Source organism: Oncorhynchus mykiss, chromosome 21 (assembly GCF_057628025.1).
Source record: "Oncorhynchus mykiss isolate SJ-2025 chromosome 21, ASM5762802v1, whole genome shotgun sequence".
In the NCBI taxonomy this organism is placed as follows: Eukaryota; Metazoa; Chordata; class Actinopteri; order Salmoniformes; family Salmonidae; genus Oncorhynchus; species Oncorhynchus mykiss.
The window spans coordinates 6,315,066-6,337,059 of NC_143042.1; the positions used below are offsets into that span (position 1 = coordinate 6,315,066).

General features: G+C 43.2%; 1 protein-coding gene across 2 annotated transcripts in view; it reads right to left on the reverse strand.

Annotated features, from left to right (window-relative positions):
- LOC110500993 (MICOS complex subunit MIC19) overlaps window positions 1-21,994 on the reverse strand; it is a 110,503-nt gene that overhangs the window by 15,026 nt on the left and 73,483 nt on the right. For both annotated transcript variants that reach the window (XM_036957069.2, XM_090213616.1), the window contains exon 7: window positions 18,615-18,685. In XM_036957069.2, coding sequence (XP_036812964.2) covers window positions 18,615-18,685 — 71 coding nt within the window. The remainder of the gene's footprint in view (window positions 1-18,614; window positions 18,686-21,994) is intronic.

The following is a 21,994-nucleotide window of genomic DNA, read 5'->3' on the forward strand; positions in this document are numbered from 1 at the left end:
ATGGGGAAGAGGGTGAAGGATGAGGGGACAGGGCAGAGAGATACACTAAATAAAGCCAGTAGGAGAAAGATGTAGCATGGGGAAGAGGGTGAAGGAGAGGAGGGGACAGGGCAGAGAGATACACTAAATAAAGCCAGTAGGAGAAAGATGTAGCATGGGAAAGAGGGTGAAGGAGGAGGGGACAGGGCAGAGAGATACACTAAATAAAGCCAGTAGGAGAAAGATGTAGCATGGGAAAGAGGGTGGAGGAGGAGGGGACAGGGCAGAGAGATACACTAAATAAAGCCAGTAGGAGAAAGATGTAGCATGGGAAAGAGGGTGAAGGAGAGGAGGGGACAGGGCAGAGAGATACACTAAATAAAGCCAGTAGGAGAAAGATGTAGCATGGGGAAGAGGGTGAAGGAGAGGAGGGGACAGGGCAGAGAGATACACTAAATAAAGCCAGTAGAAGAAAGATGTAGCATGGGGAAGAGGGTGAAGGAGGAGGGGACAGGGCAGAGAGATACACTAAATAAAGCCAGTAGGAGAAAGATGTTGCATGGGGAAGAGGTTGAAGGAGAGGAGGGGACAGGGCAGAGAGATACACTAAATAAAGCCAGTAGGAGAAAGATGTAGCATGGGAAAGAGGGTGAAGGAGAGGAGGGGACAGGGCAGAGAGATACACTAAATAAAGCCAGTAGAAGAAAGATGTAGCATGGGGAAGAGGGTGAAGGAGAGGAGGGGACAGGGCAGAGAGATACACTAAATAAAGCCAGTAGGAGAAAGATGTAGCATGGGAAAGAGGGTGAAGGAGAGGAGGGGACAGGGCAGAGAGATACACTAAATAAAGCCAGTAGGAGAAAGATGTAGCATGGGGAAGAGGGTGAAGGAGAGGAGGGGACAGGGCAGAGAGATACACTAAATAAAGCCAGTAGGAGAAAGATGTAGCATGGGGAAGAGGGTGAAGGAGAGGAGGGGACAGGGCAGAGAGATACACTAAATAAAGCCAGTAGGAGAAAGATGTAGCATGGGGAAGAGGGTGGAGGAGGAGGGGACAGGGCAGAGAGATACACTAAATAAAGCCAGTAGGAGAAAGATGTAGCATGGGGAAGAGGGTGAAGGAGGAGGGGACAGGGCAGAGAGATACACTAAATAAAGCCAGTAGAAGAAAGATGTAGCATGGGGAAGAGGGTGAAGGAGGAGGGGACAGGGCAGAGAGATACACTAAATAAAGCCAGTAGGAGAAAGATGTAGCATGGGGAAGAGGGTGAAGGAGAGGAGGGGACAGGGCAGAGAGATACACTAAATAAAGCCAGTAGGAGAAAGATGTAGCATGGGGAAGAGGGTGAAGGAGAGGAGGGGACAGGGCAGAGAGATACACTAAATAAAGCCAGTAGGAGAAAGATGTAGCATGGGGAAGAGGGTGAAGGAGAGGAGGGGACAGGGCAGAGAGATACACTAAATAAAGCCAGTAGAAGAAAGATGTAGCATGGGGAAGAGGGTGAAGGAGGAGGGGACAGGGCAGAGAGATACACTAAATAAAGCCAGTAGGAGAAAGATGTAGCATGGGAAAGAGGGTGAAGGAGAGGAGGGGACAGGGCAGAGAGATACACTAAATAAAGCCAGTAGAAGAAAGATGTAGCATGGGAAAGAGGGTGAAGGAGAGGAGGGGACAGGGCAGAGAGATACACTAAATAAAGCCAGTAGAAGAAAGATGTAGCATGGGGAAGAGGGTGAAGGAGAGGAGGGGACAGGGCAGAGAGATACACTAAATAAAGCCAGTAGAAGAAAGATGTAGCATGGGGAAGAGGGTGAAGGAGGAGGGGACAGGGCAGAGAGATACACTAAATAAAGCCAGTAGGAGAAAGATGTAGCATGGGGAAGAGGTTGAAGGAGAGGAGGGGACAGGGCAGAGAGATACACTAAATAAAGCCAGTAGAAGAAAGATGTAGCATGGGGAAGAGGGTGAAGGAGAGGAGGGGACAGGGCAGAGAGATACACTAAATAAAGCCAGTAGAAGAAAGATGTAGCATGGGGAAGAGGGTGAAGGAGAGGAGGGGACAGGGCAGAGAGATACACTAAATAAAGCCAGTAGGAGAAAGATGTAGCATGGGGAAGAGGGTGAAGGAGGAGGGGACAGGGCAGAGAGATACACTAAATAAAGCCAGTAGAAGAAAGATGTAGCATGGGGAAGAGGGTGAAGGAGGAGGGGACAGGGCAGAGAGATACACTAAATAAAGCCAGTAGGAGAAAGATGTAGCATGGGGAAGAGGGTGAAGGAGAGGAGGGGACAGGGCAGAGAGATACACTAAATAAAGCCAATAGGAGAAAGATGTAGCATGGGGAAGAGGGTGAAGGAGAGGAGGGGACAGGGCAGAGAGATACACTAAATAAAGCCAGTAGGAGAAAGATGTAGCATGGGAAAGAGGGTGAAGGAGGAGGGGACAGGGCAGAGAGATACACTAAATAAAGCCAGTAGGAGAAAGATGTAGCATGGGGAAGAGGGTGAAGGAGGAGGGGACAGGGCAGAGAGATACACTAAATAAAGCCAGTAGGAGAAAGATGTAGCATGGGAAAGAGGGTGGAGGAGGAGGGAGATAAAAGGATAATGAATCACGTAGGTTTGAGGGATGAACAGAAAGGTGAAGGAAAGAGAGAAGGAAAAAGAGGAAGAGGGCAAGAGATTCTATACTAAGAGACTAGTTGGTTAGCTATACTGTGTTACTTCTAGAAACAGACTAACTAGATCTGTTCCTCCTATAGGGCGTAGAAAAATACTAACTAGATCCGTCCCTCTATAGGGCATAGAAATAGAAACAGTCAGTTCATAGAAAACCATCCTTTCCTCTCTCCTTCCCCTACACCAGTCAGCTCATTGAAAAGGCATAGCTATTCCACTGTACTATGAGTACGGTAGTCTCTCTAGCCAGACAAAAACTATCTTGACCAAATCGTACTAATGTCTTCCCTAAATATGCATGGACAGCAGTTATAGCAAATCATTGCTTAATTTTGTCAAGAAAATAAAACCCAGAGGCATACTGATATCTAAGTGACTTTCACTGTACAGTATTGTGTCACACATATGTTACACGTATGGGTGCAATATTTCTCCATCCATTTATCCAAAACCATATGTTGACCCTAAACTGACACCCACAGTAGGATCTATCTTCCCTATGTCCATGAGTATGGATTACAGGGCCCAGATTGAGTTCTCAAAAGGTACAAGGTCCATTTATCATCATTTACAAGCACTTGGGCTATAATAGGGTTAGGAGGTGAAGCTGGGGCCTCTTAAAAAGCCTTCATGTTCTCTCTGGTTAAGACAGGCTCTGTGACAGTCAGGCAAATAAATACAAATGATCCATTTAGAGAGAAAAATGACACACTTAACTCTCATCGCTTTTTAAAGAAGACCTGACTGACCCCCCATGGTGATATCCATCAGGGAGAGGGGGGAAGAGAGAGATACAAAAAGTAGAGATTGAGAAAGAGTGAGACAAAGAAAGGAGAGAAAAAGATAAATAAATGAGCACCAGAGAGAAATAAATAAGAGTGAGATAATGAGAAGGAACAGAAGAAAGGAGGGCTGGGCCCCCCCACTGACACTGGTCCCGGGGGACATCTCCTGAGGGCTGGGCCCCCCCACTGACACTGGTCCCGGGGGACATCTCCTGAGGGCTGGGCCCCCCCACTGACACTCAACCCGGCAGGCATCTCCTGAGGGCTGGGCCCCCCCACTGACACTCAACCCGGTGGGCATTTCCTGAGGGCTGGGTCCCCCCAGTGACACTCAACCCGGCAGTCATCTCCTGAGGACTGGGCCCCCCCACTGACACTCAACCCGGTGGGCATTTCCTGAGGGCTGGGCCCCCCCACTGACACTCAACCCGGCAGTCATCTCCTGAAGGCTGGTCCCCCCCACTGACACTCAACCCGGCAGTCATCTCCTGAGGGCTGGGCCCCCCCACTGACACTCAACCCGGCAGTCATCTCCTGAGGGCTGGGCCCCCCCACTGACACTCAACCCGGCAGTCATCTCCTGAGGGCTGGGCCCCCCCACTGACACTCAACCCGGCAGTCATCTCCTGAGGACTGGGCCCCCCCACTGACACTCAACCCGGCAGTCATCTCCTGAGGGCTGGGCCCCCCCACTGACACTCAACCCGGCAGTCATCTCCTGAGGGCTGGGCCCCTCCACTGACACTCAACCCGGCAGTCATCTCCTGAGGGCTGGGCCCCCCCACTGACACTCAACCCGGCAGTCATCTCCTGAGGGCTGGGCCCCTCCACTGACACTCAACCCGGCAGTCATCTCCTGAGGGCTGGGCCCCCCCACTGACACTCAACCCGGCAGTCATCTCCTGAGGGCTGGGCCCCCCCACTGACACTCAACCCGGCAGTCATCTCCTGAGGGCTGGGCCCCTCCACTGACACTCAACCCGGCAGTCATCTCCTGAGGGCTGGGCCCCCCCACTGAATCTCCTGAGAGCTCTTGGAATGGAGTTTTGCTCTGTTCTCACCATTCACTATCACTTCCATACTATGGCTCTACCTTCGTCATCCCTTGCCAACACACACTAATGTTCGGTATGACAATCAACACAACAGAGAAGACTGCATTGTAGTTTAGTTCTCTCGACTCCTCAGACCACTCATAGCACAGGAAAGGGCTTCATGTCATGTGAATTTCATTCACTTTACGCACAGAAGATTAACTGTCAAAAAATAGAGTTTACAATTGTTCTTACTCTCTCGCTGTTCAGGGGATGGGTTGTTGAGGGAAAACTACAAAAAGGTTTTGGGAAAACTGAAACTTAGTCAAGATGTCCAGCCCTGTCCAAACCAGTGAAGATGAAACTGTACAGAACATCAGCAACAAAACAGAACTCTTAACCATGGCATCGAAGAACAACTTAAAGTAGAACTATTGTATTCCTAAGAGACATTACTGTTAAAGTAGAACTGCTATAATTCCTAAGAGACATTACTGTTAAAGTAGAACTGCTATAATTCCTAAGAGACATTACTGTTAAAGTAGAACTGCTATAATTCCTAAGAGAATTTACTGTTAAAGTAGAACTATTGTATTCCTAAGAGACATTACTGTTAAAGTAGAACTGCTATAATTCCTAAGAGACATTACTGTTAAAGTAGAACTGCTATAATTCCTATGATACATTACTGTTAAAGTAGAACTATTGTATTCCTAAGAGACATTACTGTTAAAGTAGAACTGCTATAATTCCTAAGAGACATTACTGTTAAAGTAGAACTGCTATAATTCCTAAGAGACATTACTGTTAAAGTAGAACTGCTATAATTCCTAAGAGACATTACTGTTAAAGTAGAACTGCTATAATTCCTAAGAGACATTACTGTTAAAGTAGAACTATTGTATTCCTATGATACATTACTGTTAAAGTAGAACTGCTATAATTCCTAAGAGACATTACTGTTAAAGTAGAACTGCTATAATTCCTAAGAGACATTACTGTTAAAGTAGAACTGCTATAATTCCTAAGAGACATTACTGTTAAAGTAGAACTGCTATAATTCCTAAGAGACATTACTGTTAAAGTAGAACTGCTATAATTCCTAAGAGAATTTACTGTTAAAGTAGAACTATTGTATTCCTAAGAGACATTACTGTTAAAGTAGAACTGCTATAATTCCTAAGAGACATTACTGTTAAAGTAGAACTGCTATAATTCCTAAGAGACATTACTGTTAAAGTAGAACTGCTATAATTCCTAAGAGACATTACTGTTAAAGTAGAACTGCTATAATTCCTAAGAGACATTACTGTTAAAGTAGAACTGCTATAATTCCTAAGAGACATTACTGTTAAAGTAGAACTGCTATAATTCCTAAGAGACATTACTGTTAAAGTAGAACTGCTATAATTCCTAAGAGACATTACTGTTAAAGTAGAACTGCTATAATTCCTAAGAGACATTACTGTTAAAGTAGAACTATTGTATTCCTAAGAGAATTTACTGTTAAAGCATAATTTGTAGTCCACACAGAAATCTACAGATTTGATGATGTGCCACAGTCTGCCCAACAGTCCTTTTACAATGTGTTCTCGTCAGTTATTCAGTCACTAAAAGGTGTGTGAGATCAGAGAGCAGAGAGGGAGGCTTTACAGCCAGTACTTAGGCTTTTAAATGTGTTTATATGAGAGTGTGTGTGTGTCCGAGCAAGGACCATTTTACAGCCAGTACATAAAGGCTTTTAAGTGTGTGTGTGTGTGTGGAGGGGGGGGGGGGGGGGGTTTAAGCTAAGGTTATTGACTGATGTCTGACTGCATTGACCACCATCTTGTACTGGGGGTCCAAGTTGCCTAGTTACGGACCTACGGTCTCCTGTAATGGCAGCGGGTTGATGTGCACTCGTCAGGCGGGTCAAGTCTTACCTCAGCGAGACCGCACACACGCTTACACACACACACACACACCCCTCTGTGCCTCACAGATAACAGAGCCTTTAAATACAGACAGGTTAGCTTTCTCTCCACATCCCACATATGTATTGTTAGGGGTGGCTGGAAGAATATTCAATAGACTCTCAGGTTTGTTCTGTTCCCATTTCCTCATTTAATGACTATCAAAATGCAGAGTTGTGTTAGGCTTTAATCACCCAGGCCAAAACTCTGCTCTAGGACTGTCTGGCTGTTGAATATGTATGTGGGGATAGAGGGATGGAGGGAGGGATGAGTGTTTCTCTTTCTCCAGCAGGGATGGGAGGAGTAGACGGAGAGGTGAAAATCAACCTGTTGACCTGACTGCAAGGAGCTGAACATTATAAACAGTATACACATAGCTTTAAATAAAAACCTGTTTTACACACACACCTGTCATTCAGCTGTAACCTGCACACTGCAACATTGTGCCCAGACACTAAGAGCCAGTGTGTTGGTAAAGGTTTCACGTACTGGAGACCGCACAAGACCGCATGACAGTCCATCTGGACTGGACCATATGACAGTCCATCTGGACTGGACCATTTGACAGTCCATCTGGACTGGACCGGACCATTTGACAGTCCATCTGGACTGGACCATATGACAGTCCATCTGGACTGGACCATATGACAGTCTATCTGGACTGGACCATATGACAGTCTATCTGGACTGGACCGGACCATATGACAGTCCATCTGGACTGGACCGGACCATTTGACAGTCCATCTGGAATGGACCGGACCGTATGACAGTCCATCTGGGCTGGACCGGACCGTATGACAGTCCATCTGGGCTGGACCGGATCATATGACAGTCCATCTGGACTGGACCGGACTGTATGACAGTCCATCTGGACTGGACTGGACCGGACCGTATGACAGTCCATCTGGGCTGGACTGGACCATATGACAGTCCATCTGGACTGGACCATATGACAGTCCATCTGGACTGGACCATATGACAGTCCATCTGGACTGGACAGGACCATATGACAGTCCATCTGGACTGGACCGGACCATATGACAGTCCATCTGGACTGGACCATATGACAGTCCATCTGGACTGGACCGGACCGTATGACAGTCCATCTGGACTGGACCGGACCATATGACAGTCCATCTGGACTGGACCGGACCATTTGACAGTCCATCTGGACTGGACCATATGACAGTCCATCTGGACTGAACCGGACCATTTGACAGTCCATCTGGACTGGACCGGACCATTTGACAGTCCATCTGGACTGGACCGGACCGTTTGACAGTCCATCTGGACTGGACCGGACCATTTGACAGTCCATCTGGACTGGACCCGACCATTTGACAGTCCATCTGGACTGGACCGGACCGTTTGACAGTCCATCTGGACTGGACCGGACCGTATGACAGTCCATCTGGACTGGACCATATGACAGTCCATCTGGACTGGACCATATGACAGTCTATCTGGACTGGACCGGACCATATGACAGTCCATCTGGACTGGACCGGACCATTTGACAGTCCATCTGGAATGGACCGGACCGTATGACAGTCCATCTGGGCTGGACCGGACCGTATGACAGTCCATCTGGGCTGGACCGGATCATATGACAGTCCATCTGGACTGGACCGGACTGTATGACAGTCCATCTGGACTGGACTGGACCGGACCGTATGACAGTCCATCTGGGCTGGACTGGACCATATGACAGTCCATCTGGACTGGACCATATGACAGTCCATCTGGACTGGACCATATGACAGTCCATCTGGACTGGACAGGACCATATGACAGTCCATCTGGACTGGACCGGACCATATGACAGTCCATCTGGACTGGACCATATGACAGTCCATCTGGACTGGACCGGACCGTATGACAGTCCATCTGGACTGGACCGGACCATATGACAGTCCATCTGGACTGGACCGGACCATTTGACAGTCCATCTGGACTGGACCATATGACAGTCCATCTGGACTGAACCGGACCATTTGACAGTCCATCTGGACTGGACCGGACCATTTGACAGTCCATCTAGACTGGACCGGACCGTTTGACAGTCCATCTGGACTGGACCGGACCGTATGACAGTCCATCTGGACTGGACCATATGACAGTCCATCTGGACTGGACCATATGACAGTCCATCTGGACTGGACCGGACCATTTGACAGTCCATCTGGACTGGACCATATGACAGTCCATCTGGACTGGACCGGACCATTTGACAGTCCATCTGGACTGGACCATATGACAGTCCATCTGGACTGGACCATATGACAGTCTATCTGGACTGGACCGGACCATATGACAGTCCATCTGGACTGGACCGGACCATTTGACAGTCCATCTGGACTGGACCGGACCATTTGACAGTCCATCTGGACTGGACCGGACCGTTTGACAGTCCATCTGGACTGGACCGGACCGTATGACAGTCCATCTGGGCTGGACCGGACCGTATGACAGTCCATCTGGGCTGGACCGGACCGTATGACAGTCCATCTGGACTGGACCGGATCATATGACAGTCCATCTGGACTGGACCGGACTGTATGACAGTCCATCTGGACTGGACTGGACCGGACCGTATGACAGTCCATCTGGGCTGGACCGGACCGCATGACAGTCCATCTGGACCGGACCGTATGACAGTCCATATAGACTGTGTTGGATAAGTGGTTAGAAGGACGGCATACAGAGCAGTTAGGAGAAGACACAGTCTTCTAGGGTATTGATAACTACGGGTAGAGAAGACACAGTCCTCTGGGGTATTAATAACTACAGGTAGAGAAGACACAGTCCTCTAGGGTATTGATAACTACAGGTAGAGAAGACACAGTCCTCTAGGGTGTTGATAATTACAGGCTGAATGACAACAAGGAAAGCTCATCAGAATTCATTCAAATACATACTCAGTATTATTGTTGTCATTCAACCTGTAGATTGCAATACCCTAAAGGGTGTCATCTCAACCTGTAGATAGCAATACCCTAAAGGGTGTCATCTCAACCTGTAGATAGCAATACCCTAAAGGGTGTTATCTCAACCTGTAGATAGCAATACCCTAAAGGGTGTTATCTCAACCTGTAGATAGCAATACCCTAAAGTGTGTTATCTCAACCTGTAGATAGCAATACCCTAAAGGGTGTTATCTCAACCTGTAGATAGCAATACCCTAAAGGGTGTTATCTCAACCTGTAGATAGCAATACCCTAAAGGGTGTTATCTCAACCTGTAGATAGCAATACCCTAAAGGGTGTTATCTCAACCTGTAGATAGCAATACCCTAAAGGGTGTTATCTCAACCTGTAGATAGCAATACCCTAAAGGGTGTTATCTCAACCTGTAGATAGCAATACCCTAAAGGGTGTCATCTCAACCTGTAGATAGCAATACCCTAAAGGGTGTCATCTCAACCTGTAGATAGCAATACCCTAAAGTGTGTTATCTCAACCTGTAGATAGCAATACCCTAAGGGGTGTCATCTCAACCTGTAGATAACACACTTTAGGGTATTGCTATCTCAACCTGCAATACCCTAAAGGTTGGTGTTTCTTCTCAACCTCTGAATGCTCTACTATGAAAAGCCAACTGACATTTACTCCTGAGGTACTGACCTGTTGCACCCTCTACAACCACTGTGATTATTATTTGACCCTGCTGGTCATCTATGAACGATTGAACATCTTGACGAACGATCTGGCCTTAAGGCCATGTACTCTCATCTCTACCGGCACAGCCAGAAGAGGACTGGCCACCCCTCAGAGCCTGGTTCCTCTCTAGGTTTCTTCCTAGGTTCCTGCCTTTCGAGGGAGTTTTTCCTTGCCACCGTGCTTCTACATTGCTTACAGTTTGGGGTTTTAGGCTGGTTTCTGTATAGGACCTGGTGACATCTTCTGATGTAAAAAAAATGGATTTATAAATACATTTGATTAGTTTTTTGATTGGTATGATACTTGTGTGTGTGTGATTCATTATGTGTTTACCACAGGCAAGGGCTATTAACATGAATTGTGATGATGTGTGTCAGGACCTCAGGGCAGATTCATAGAAGCTGGGGAGAGGATGATGAAAACTGAGAAAGTATTAGTGGGAGCCAGGTGTGTGTGTGTGTGTGCAAAATGAGGTCACTCTTAGGTAGCGGCGTTCCGGTTGGGAGAGCTCCATCATGCTCTGCCAGGAATACCGCTGGAACTGCAGGAAACAGCTGCACTACCCCTACACACTGCAAACACACACCTCTCTACAGGCATCATGTGGGCATGAACCACACAAACAAAAATATTTACCCATGCAGTGTCACTAGACTTACTACTACTACTAGCCTACCATTACTACTTCTTCTACTAGTACTACTTATTCTACTAAACTACTAGTACTACTACTAGCAATACTTTATATACTAGCCTACTAGTACTACTACTAGCAATACTTTATATACTAGCCTACCATTACTACTTCTTCTACTAGTACTACTTATTCTACTAAACTACTAGTACTACTACTAGCAATACTTTATATACTAGCCTACTAGTACTACTACTAGCAATACTTTATATACTAGCCTACCATTACTACTTCTTCTACTAGTACTACGTATTCTACTAAACTACTAGTACTACTACTAGCAATACTTTATATACTAGCTAACGATTACTACTTCTACTAGCCTACTATTACTACTTCTTCTACTAGCCTACTCCTACTACTACTACTTCTACTAGCACTACTTAAACTACTAGCCTACTATAACTACTTCTACTAGCCTACTACTACTTCCAGCCAACAACTACTACTACTACTATTACTACTACTTCTACTAGCCTACTATAACTACTTCTACTAGCCTACTACTACAAGCCTACTATAACTACTTCTACTACTACTACTACTACTACTTCTTCTAGTACTACTTCTTCTACTAGCCTACTACTACTTCCAGCCAACAACTACTACTACCCTACTACCACAAATACTATTATTATCACCACGAATACTACTCGTCTACTACTACTAGCCAACTATAACCACATATTCTACTAGCCTACTATTACTACATATTCTACTAGCCTACTATTACTACATCTTCTACTAGCCTACTATAACCACATCTTCTACTAGCCTACTATAACTACATCTTCTACTAGCCTACTATAACCACATCTTCTACTAGCCTACTATTACCACATCTTCTACTAGCCTACTATAACCACATCTTCTACTAGCCTACTATAACTACATCTTCTACTAGCCTACTATAACCACATCTTCTACTAGCCTACTATTACCACATCTTCTACTAGCCTACTATAACCACATATTCTACTAGCCTACTATTACCACATCTTCTACTAGCCTACTATTACCACATATTCTACTAGCCTACTATTACCACATATTCTACTAGCCTACTATAACCACATATTCTACTAGCCTACTATTACTACTTTTACTAGCCTACTATAACTACATCTTCTACTAGCCTACTATTACTACATCTTCTACTAGCCTACTATAACTACTTCTACTAGCACTACTTCTTCTACTAGCCTACTATAACTACATCTTCTACTAGCCTACTATAACTACATCTTCTACTAGCCTACTATTACTACTTCTACTAGCCTACTATTACTACTTCTACTAGCCTACTATAACTACATCTTCTACTAGCCTACTATAACTACATCTTCTACTAGCCTACTATTACTAAATCTTCTACTAGCCTACTATTACTACATCTTCTACTAGCCTACTATTACTACTTCTACTAGCCTACTATTACTACATCTACTAGCCTACTATAACTACATCTTCTACTAGCCTATTATTACTACATCTTCTACTAGCCTACTATAACTACATCTTCTACTAGCCTACTATTACTACATCTTCTACTAGCCTACTATTACTACATCTTCTACTAGCCTACTATTACCAAATCTTCTACTAGCCTACTATAACTACATATTCTACTAGCCTACTATTACCACATCTTCTACTAGCCTACTATTACTACATCTTCTACTAGCCTACTATAACTACATCTTCTACTAGCCTACTATTACTACTTCTACTAGCCTACTATAAATACATCTTCTACTAGCCTACTATAACTACATCTTCTACTAGCCTACTATTACTACATCTTCTACTAGCCTACTATTACTACATCTTCTACTAGCCTACTATTACCACATCTTCTACTAGCCTACTATAACTACATATTCTACTAGCCTACTATTACCACATCTTCTACTAGCCTACTATTACTACTTCTACTAGCCTACTATTACTACTTCTACTAGCCTACTATAACTACATCTTCTACTAGCCTACTATTACTACTTCTACTAGCCTACTATTACTACTTCTACTAGCCTACTATAACTACATCTTCTACTAGCCTACTATTACTACTTCTACTAGCCTACTATAACTACATCTTCTACTAGCCTACTATAACTACATCTTCTACTAGCCTACTATAACTACATCTTCTACTAGCCTACTATAACTACATCTTCTACTAGCCTACTATAACTACATCTTCTACTAGCCTACTATAACTACATCTTCTACTAGCCTACTATTACTACATCTTCTACTAGCCTACTATAACTACATCTTCTACTAGCCTACTATTACTACTTCTACTAGCCTACTATTACTACATATTCTACTAGCCTACTATAACTACATATTCTACTAGCCTACTATAACTACATATTCTACTAGCCTACTATTACTACTTCTACTAGCCTACTATTACTACTTCTACTAGCCTACTATTACTACTTCTACTAGCCTACTATTACTACATCTTCTACTAGCCTACTATTTTTACATCTTCTACTAGCCTACTATTACTACTTCTACTAGCCTACTATTACTACTTCTACTAGCCTACTATTACTACATCTTCTACTAGCCTACTATAACTACATCTTCTACTAGCCTACTATTACTACTTCTACTAGCCTACTATTACCACATCTTCTACTAGCCTACTATTTTTACATCTTCTACTAGCCTACTATTACTACTTCTACTACCCTACTATTACTACTTCTACTAGACTACTATTACTACATCTACTAGCCTACTATAACTACATCTTCTACTAGCCTACTATAACTACATCTTCTACTAGCCTACTATAACTACATCTTCTACTAGCCTACTATAACTACATCTTCTACTAGCCTACTATTACTACTTCTACTAGCCTACTATAACTACATATTTTACTAGCCTACGATTACCACATCTTCTACTAGCCTACTATTACTACTTGACTACTATTACTACTAGTACTACTTTTTCTACTAGCTAACTATAACTACATCTTCTATTAGCCTACTATTACTACATCTACTAGCCTACTAGGACTATTGCTTCTACTAGTCTACTAGGACTACTGCTTCTACTAGCCTACTAGTACTACCTATTCTACTAGCCTACTAGGACTACTGCTTCTACTAGTCTACTAGGACTACTGCTTCTACTAGCCTACTATTAGTAATGTTTCTACTACAAGTCTACTGTTACAAATTTTTCTACTACTATTAGCCTACGATAACCAATATACTAATGTTTCCACGACTACTAGCCTAGTAATTCTAATGTTTCTACTATTAATACTACTCTGGAATTACTAATGTTTCTACTACTACTACTACCCTAGTATTACTAATGTTTCTACTACCACTAGCCTAGTATTACTAATGTTTCTACTACCACTAGCCTAGTAATATTAATGTTTCTACTACTAGCCTAGTATTACTAATGTTTCTACTACTAGTCTTCTATTACTAATGTTTCTACTACTACTAGCCTACTGTTACTAATGTTTCTACTACTTCTAGCCTACTGTTACTAATGTTTCTACTACTACTACTACTAGCCTACTGTTACTAATGTTTCTACTACTACTACTACTAGCCTACTGTTACTAATGTGTCTACTACTACTACATCTTCTACTAGCCTACTATAACTACTTATTCTACTAGCCTACTAGTATTACCTATTCTACTAGCCTACTAGTACTACCTATTCTACTAGCCTACTAGGACTACTGCTTCTACTAGTCTACTCGTACTACTTATTCTACTAGCCTACTATTAGTAATGTTTCTACTACAAGTCTACTGTTACTAATGTTTCTACTACAAGTCTACTGTTACTAATTTTTCTACTACTACTACTACTAGCCTACTGTTACTAATGTTTCTACTACTACTACTACTAGCCTACTGTTACTCATGTTTCTACTACTACTACATCTTCTACTAGCCTACTATAACTACTTCTTCTACTAGCCTACTAGTATTACCTATTCTACTAGCCTACTAGTACTACCTATTCTACTAGCCTACTAGGATTACTGCTTCTACTAGTCTACTCGTACTACTTATTCTACTAGTCTACTATTAGTAATGTTTCTACTACAAGTCTACTGTTACTAATTTTTCTACTACTATTAGCCTACGATTACCAATGTACTAATGTTTCCACGACTACTAGCCTAGTAATTCTAATGTTTCTACTACTACTAGCCTAGTATTACTAATGTTTCTACTACCACTAGCCTAGTATTACTAATGTTTCTACTACCACTAGCCTAGTATTACTAATGTTTCTACTACCACTAGCCTAGTATTACTAATGTTTCTACTACTACTACTAGCCTACTGTTACTAATGTTTCTACTACTACTACTACTAGCCTACTGTTACTAATGTTTCTACTACTACTACTAGCCTACTGTTACTAATGTTTCTACTACTACTACTACTAGCCTACTGTTACTAATGTTTCTACTACTACTACTAGCCTACTGTTACTAATGTTTCTACTACTACTACTAGCCTACTGTTACTAATGTTTCTACTACTACTACTAGCCTACTGTTACTAATGTTTCTACTACTACTACTAGCCTACTGTTACTAATGTTTCTACTACTACTACTAGCCTACTGTTACTAATGTTTCTACTACTACTACTAGCCTACTGTTACTAATGTTTCTACTACTACTACTACTACTACTAGTCTACTGTTACTAATGTTTCTACTACTACTACTACTAGCCCACTGTTACTAATGTTTCTACTACTACTACTACTACTACTACTACTAGCCTACTGTAACTAATGTTTCTACTACTAGCCTTCTATTACTAATGCTTCTACTACTACTAGCCTACTATTACTAATGTTTCTACTACTACTACTACTACTACTACTACTACTACTACTGTTTCTACTACTACTAGCCTACTATTACTAATGTTTCTACTACTACTACTACTACTACTACTACTACTACTAGCCTTCTATTACTAATGTTTCTACTACTAGCCTTCTATTACTAATGTTTCTACTACTAGCCTTCTATTACTAATGTTTCTACTACTAGCCTTCTATTACTAATGTTTCTACTACTAGCCTTCTATTACTAATGTTTCTACTACTACTACTACTACTAGCCTACTGTTACTAATGTTTCTACTACTACTACTACTACTAGCCCACTGTTACTAATGTTTCTACTACTACTACTACTACTACTACTACTACTACTACTACTACTACTACTAGCCTACTGTAACTAATGTTTCTACTACTAGCCTTCTACTACTACTACTACTACTACTACTACTACTACTAGCCTACTTTTACTAATGTTTCTACTACTAGCCTACTATTACTAATGTAACAACTACTACTACTACTACTACTACTAGCCTACTATTACTAATGTTTCTACTACTACTAATGTTTCTACTAGTACCAGTCTACTCTTATTACTGTTTCTACTCCTACTCTTTCTACTCCTCCAGCAGGGTTCAAATACCCCAAAAGTGACATCCAAACCTTCAGGCACTATTGTCAATTAATTTGATACCAATAGAGGCCAAATGCTTTCATGCAGGAGGCAACAGTGCTAGGCTATCAGTAGAGTATCTATAGGGAAATACATTACTACAGTATTAGCAGGATATCAAGCTACTGTTGACCAGAGCCTCAAATGTTATCAAACATTCTATTAATACAGTCTGTGGGACCAGTGGGGAAATTAAGACGTTGGGCAGAAAGACATTTTTAACTTCATAAGCCCGATTATCATATCAAACCCATGTTAATTCAATCAATTATGTATATTCCTACTCTTTCCCATTTATCTCCAGGGCAGTTTCAACTTTCAGGAAATCAAAAGGCTCTGAGACTAAACATCTTGCCTTATTATTCCACTGAACGCCAGATACCATCTTATCTCCCTCGTTCATGCACTCTCTCTGTCGAATCGCAATAACGTCCATAGGGACAACTCATAGAGACCTCTGTACGCTGCGTTGCACAATACTAAACAAGGTCTTTTCACACTAATACAGATCATGTACACACACACACACACACACACACACACGATGGCACCAAACACACCCAATGAAACGTGATTAGTGTATACTAGCAGTAACCCTGTCCTCCCTCTCCCTGTCCTCCTGTAACACCAGACCCTCCCACCATTTCATTAAACCACACACACACACTCACATCCTCCCTCCCCAGCCCCTCTAATCCAATCACAGCCCTGGTAATGCACCTCCCGTAATCCGATCAACCAATCAGGGCGCTTGCCACTGAGACTCCACCATCACGTGACCTCGCTAGACATGTGTTAGCAGTTAGCGCGTTGTGTCGCTCTAATGATATTCCAGCAATGCATTTCCTTAATGCGATTTGGGAAGCCTCAACCCCAGCTCTACCCTAAGCTAACCCCAGCGGATGGCTAATCAGTTTCTAGCATTTTGCAGGGAGACAATGATCCTGGCGTTAGCGCCGGCTAATGACAGGCTAACACGATTAGCGCCCCCTTCCCAGACAGAGCCATGGACTCTGGGCCCCGTTCGCCCCACCTCCTGTGGACTCCTCATCCACTTTGTTACATTACTATGGAGCCTAATGGTCCCTTATTAAGAGTTATGGAACAACGATGGACTGGAAATGAGATGTTCTTTAGTTACATGTACGTGATGGTTAATAGGGTCTCTGTGAATCTCACGGACAACCTAACATACAGGAGGGAAAATTGCTAACAGCATTGATGAACAAAGTTGTCTGACGAATACCAAGGCATGTTTGTTGAAATATTTTAAAAGATTAGATGCTAGCAAAAAGCATAAGCTGACGCACCCCCAAAATATGTTGTAGAGGTGCTGACTAACAAACGATAAAAAGACAGTCGCACACTAATTATACTCCCAAACATTGAATGGGTATTTAACCCACGTTTCATCACACAGTGCCTGCCTCAGGGTGCTGTGACACCTCTGTTGTTGGAATGACTGTAAACTGGTTATAGTCTGATAAATCAGGTAAACTACCAATGATTGGTTCACAGGGACAACACATACTCTGTAACAGACACACGCGCACACACAGACACACACCATGGCCATCACTGCAGCCCTGACACATCAGTGTACACCAGAGACGGCTCCATTTGACCTGTAGCTATCAGTGAGCCGATTCATCAACATGAGCTAATAGGGTAGGCAATCTGGAGCTGATTGAAAGACATGGGTTAGTTAGCATGTGGCTAACGGCAGTACTCTCAGTGGACTGACGGGGTTTTTAATGGTCACTAACAACACTGAAGGGTCGTGTACGCACCAAACGGAGAAAAAAACAAAACAGGGAGGGACAACCTGGACTTATCCAATTGGAACGGCTCATTGTAATTTTCTGATGCAAAATGTTCCGTCACAGCATGCTCTAATGAACAGGACCCTAATATCGAAACTGGACACAAGGATGACCAACATCCTCTGGACACATCACAAATACAATTCTTAGAATTCTGTGGTGTTCTTTGGACCCCCTTTGAAGTTGGTTACATGTGCCTGCAGTGTGGCCTACTTTAAAACTGACAGAGTAACCTTGGAGATCTTGGAAGAAAAGCGGTCCACTGTTAAAACCTTAACAGCCAACATCAGGAATTGAGCTCTTCATTGCCAACATTGGCCTCGAGGAGGAAGCATTTGAGATGAAAGCCTGTTCATGCTGCAGTGAATGGAGATATTGTCGATGGGGGGGGGTGTCTATATTCATTTATCCAGGAAAACCTGATACACTTCTGGTAATTAAACACAATGACGTGATTTTAACTTACTTGAACTTTGCGTTGATTCCGTCGGCAGCCTTGTGGTAGTTCTCTGTGGTCATCTTGTAGAACTGAGCACTCTGGAGGGAGGGAGAGGGGGAGAGATAGAGATATAAAGAGAAAATGTGAGGAAGAGAGAGATGGGAAGAGAGAGAATGAGAGAAAGACAGATAAATGCCAAGTTAGAATCAGATTGGGCCTCTTACATAAAACAGTTTATTCCCAGCGTCCCTGGGCCTTTCAGGTGGCCTTTATTTGCCAAAAGGAAACACTCCAGCTGAGACAAGCCTTTTCCCCCTCACACACACACACCAAACGGCACCCTATTCCACATATAGTGCCGCCGATACGCCCTGGTAAAATTTAGCGCACTATATAGGAAATAGGGTGGTATTTGTGACACACATCTGACAGGCATGTACCCTCCACTACTACAATAGCCCATTAAAACTTGATGGATGGGGATATTGAGGGAGCAACACCATTAAGTAGTTGTGCAGGGGTTTATTTTTATAATCTGAGGGAGTGAGCGGTGTGATCGTTCAGTTTGACGTGTGTGTTCGAGAATGTGTCTGTACAGTACCAGTCAAAAGTCTGGACACATCTACTCATTTGAGAGTTCCTTTATTTTTACTATTTTCTACATTGTAAAAAGTGTTAAACAAATTCTTCAAAAGTAGCCACCCTTCGCCTTGATGACAGCTTGGCACACTCCTGGCATTCTCTCAACCAGCTTCATGAGGTAGTCACCTGGAATGCATTTCAATTAACAGGTGTGCCTTGTTAAAAGTTCATTTGTGGAATTTCTTTCCTTCTTAATGCATTATATTCAATCAGTTGTGTTGTGACAAGGTAGGGGGGTATACAGAAGACAGCCCTAAAAGACCAAGTCCATATTATGGCAAGAACAGCTCAAATAAGCAAAGAGTCCATTACTTTAAGACATGAAGGTCAGTCAATACGGAACATTTTAGGAACTGTGAAAGTTTCTTCAAGTGCAGTCGCAAAAACCATCAAGCGCTATGATGAAACTGGCTCTCATGAGGACCGCCACAGGAGAGGAAGACCCAGAGTTACCTCTGCTGCAGAGGATAAGTTCATTAGTTACCAGCCTCAGAAACTGCAGCCCAAATAAACACTTCAGAGTTCAAGTAACAGACTTCTCAACATCAACTGTTCAGAGGAAACCTATATGGTCGAATTTCGGCAAAGAAACCATTACTATTTGATTTATTTTTATTTCACCTTTATTTAACCAGGTAGGCTAGTAGAGAACACCTTTATTTAACCAGGTAGGCTAGTAGAGAACACCTTTATTTAACCAGGTAGGCCAGTAGAGAACACCTTTATTTAACCAGGTAGGCTAGTAGAGAACACCTTTATTTAACCAGGTAGGCCAGTAGAGAACACCTTTATTTAACCAGGTAGGCCAGTAGAGAACACCTTTATTTAACCAGGTAGGCTAGTAGAGAACACCTTTATTTAACCAGGTAGGCTAGTAGAGAACACCTTTATTTAACCAGGTAGGCCAGTAGAGAACACCTTTATTTAACCAGGTAGGCTAGTAGAGAACACCTTTATTTAACCAGGTAGGCCAGTAGAGAACACCTTTATTTAACCAGGTAGGCTAGTAGAGAACACCTTTATTTAACCAGGTAGGCTAGTAGAGAACACCTTTATTTAACCAGGTAGGCTAGTAGAGAACACCTTTATTTAACCAGGTAGGCTAGTTGAGAACACGTTCTCATTTACAACTGCGACCTGGCCAAGATAAAGCGTAGCAATTCGACACAAACAACAACACAGAGTTACACATGGAATAAACAAACATACAGTCAATAATACAGTAGAACAAAAATAAAACAAAAAGACTGTATACAGTGAGTGCAAATGAGGTAAGTTAAGGAAATAAATAGGCCATGGTGGCGAAGTAATTACAATATAGCGATTAAACACTGGAATGGTAGATCGGCAGAAGATGAATATGCAGGTAGAGATACTGGGGTGCAAAGGACCAAGATAAATAAATAAATACCAGTATGGGGATGAGGTAGGTAGATAGATGGGCTGTTTACAGATGGGCTACGTACAGGTGCAGTGATCTGTACACTACTCTGACAGCTGGTGCTTAAACCAATAAACCAATAAAAGAGACATGCTTGGTCCAAGAAACACAAGCAATGGATATTAGACTGGTGGAAACGGGCGTGTCTTTGTGAGACACAGAGTAGGTGAATGGATGATCTCTGCATGTGGGGTTCCCACCGTGAAGCATGGAGATGGTGTGATGGTGCTTTGCTGGTGACACTGGCAGTCATTTATTTAGAATTTAAGGCACACTTAACCAGCATGGCTGCAGCGATACACCATCACATCTGGTAGGCGCTTAGTGAGACGATCATTTTTTTTTCAACAGGACAATGACACAACACACCTCCAGGCTGTGTAAGGGCTATTTTCCCAAGATGGAGAGTGATGGACTGCTGCATCAGATCACCCAACCTCATCCCAATTGAGGTGGTTTGGGATGAGTTGGAAAAGCAGCCAACAAGTGCTCAGCATATGTGGGAAGTCCTTCAAAACTGTTAGAAAAGCATTCCAGGTGAAGCTGGAGGAGAGAATACCAAGAGTGCGTAAAGCTGTCATCAAGGCAAAGGTGGGCTACTTTGAAGAATCTAAAATATATTTAGATTTGTTAAACCATTTTTTGGGTTACTACATAATTCCCAATGTGTGTTATTTCAGAGTTTTGATGTTTTCACTATTATTCTACAATAGTAAACACAAAGAAAACCCTTGAATTAGGTGTGTGCAAACTTTTGACTGGTACTGCAGAGGGAGCACACCCCTATCCACATCGACGGGACAGTAGTGGAGAGGGTAGTAAGTTTCAAGTTCCTCGGCGTACACATCACGGACAAACTGAAATAGTCCACCCACACAGATAGTGTGGTGAAGAAGGCACAGCAGCGCCTCTTCAACCTCAGGAGGCTGAAGAAATTTGGCTTGTCACCAAAAACACACAAACTTTTACAGATGCACAATCGAGAGCATCCCGTCAGGCTGTATCACCGCCTGGTACGTTAACTGCTCTGCCCACAACCATAAGGCTCTCCAGAGGGTAGTGAGGTCTGCACAACGCATCACCGGGGGCAAACTACCTGCCCTCCAGGACACCTACACCACCCGATGTCACAGGAAGGCCAAAAAGATAATCAAGGACAACAACCACCCGAGCCACGGCCTGTTCACCCCGCTATCATCCAGAAGGCGAGGTCAGTACAGGTGCATCAAAGCAGGGACCGGGAGACTGAAAAACATCAGACTGTAACAGCCTAACATTGAGTGGCTGCTGCCAACATACCGACTCAACTCCAGCCACTTTAATA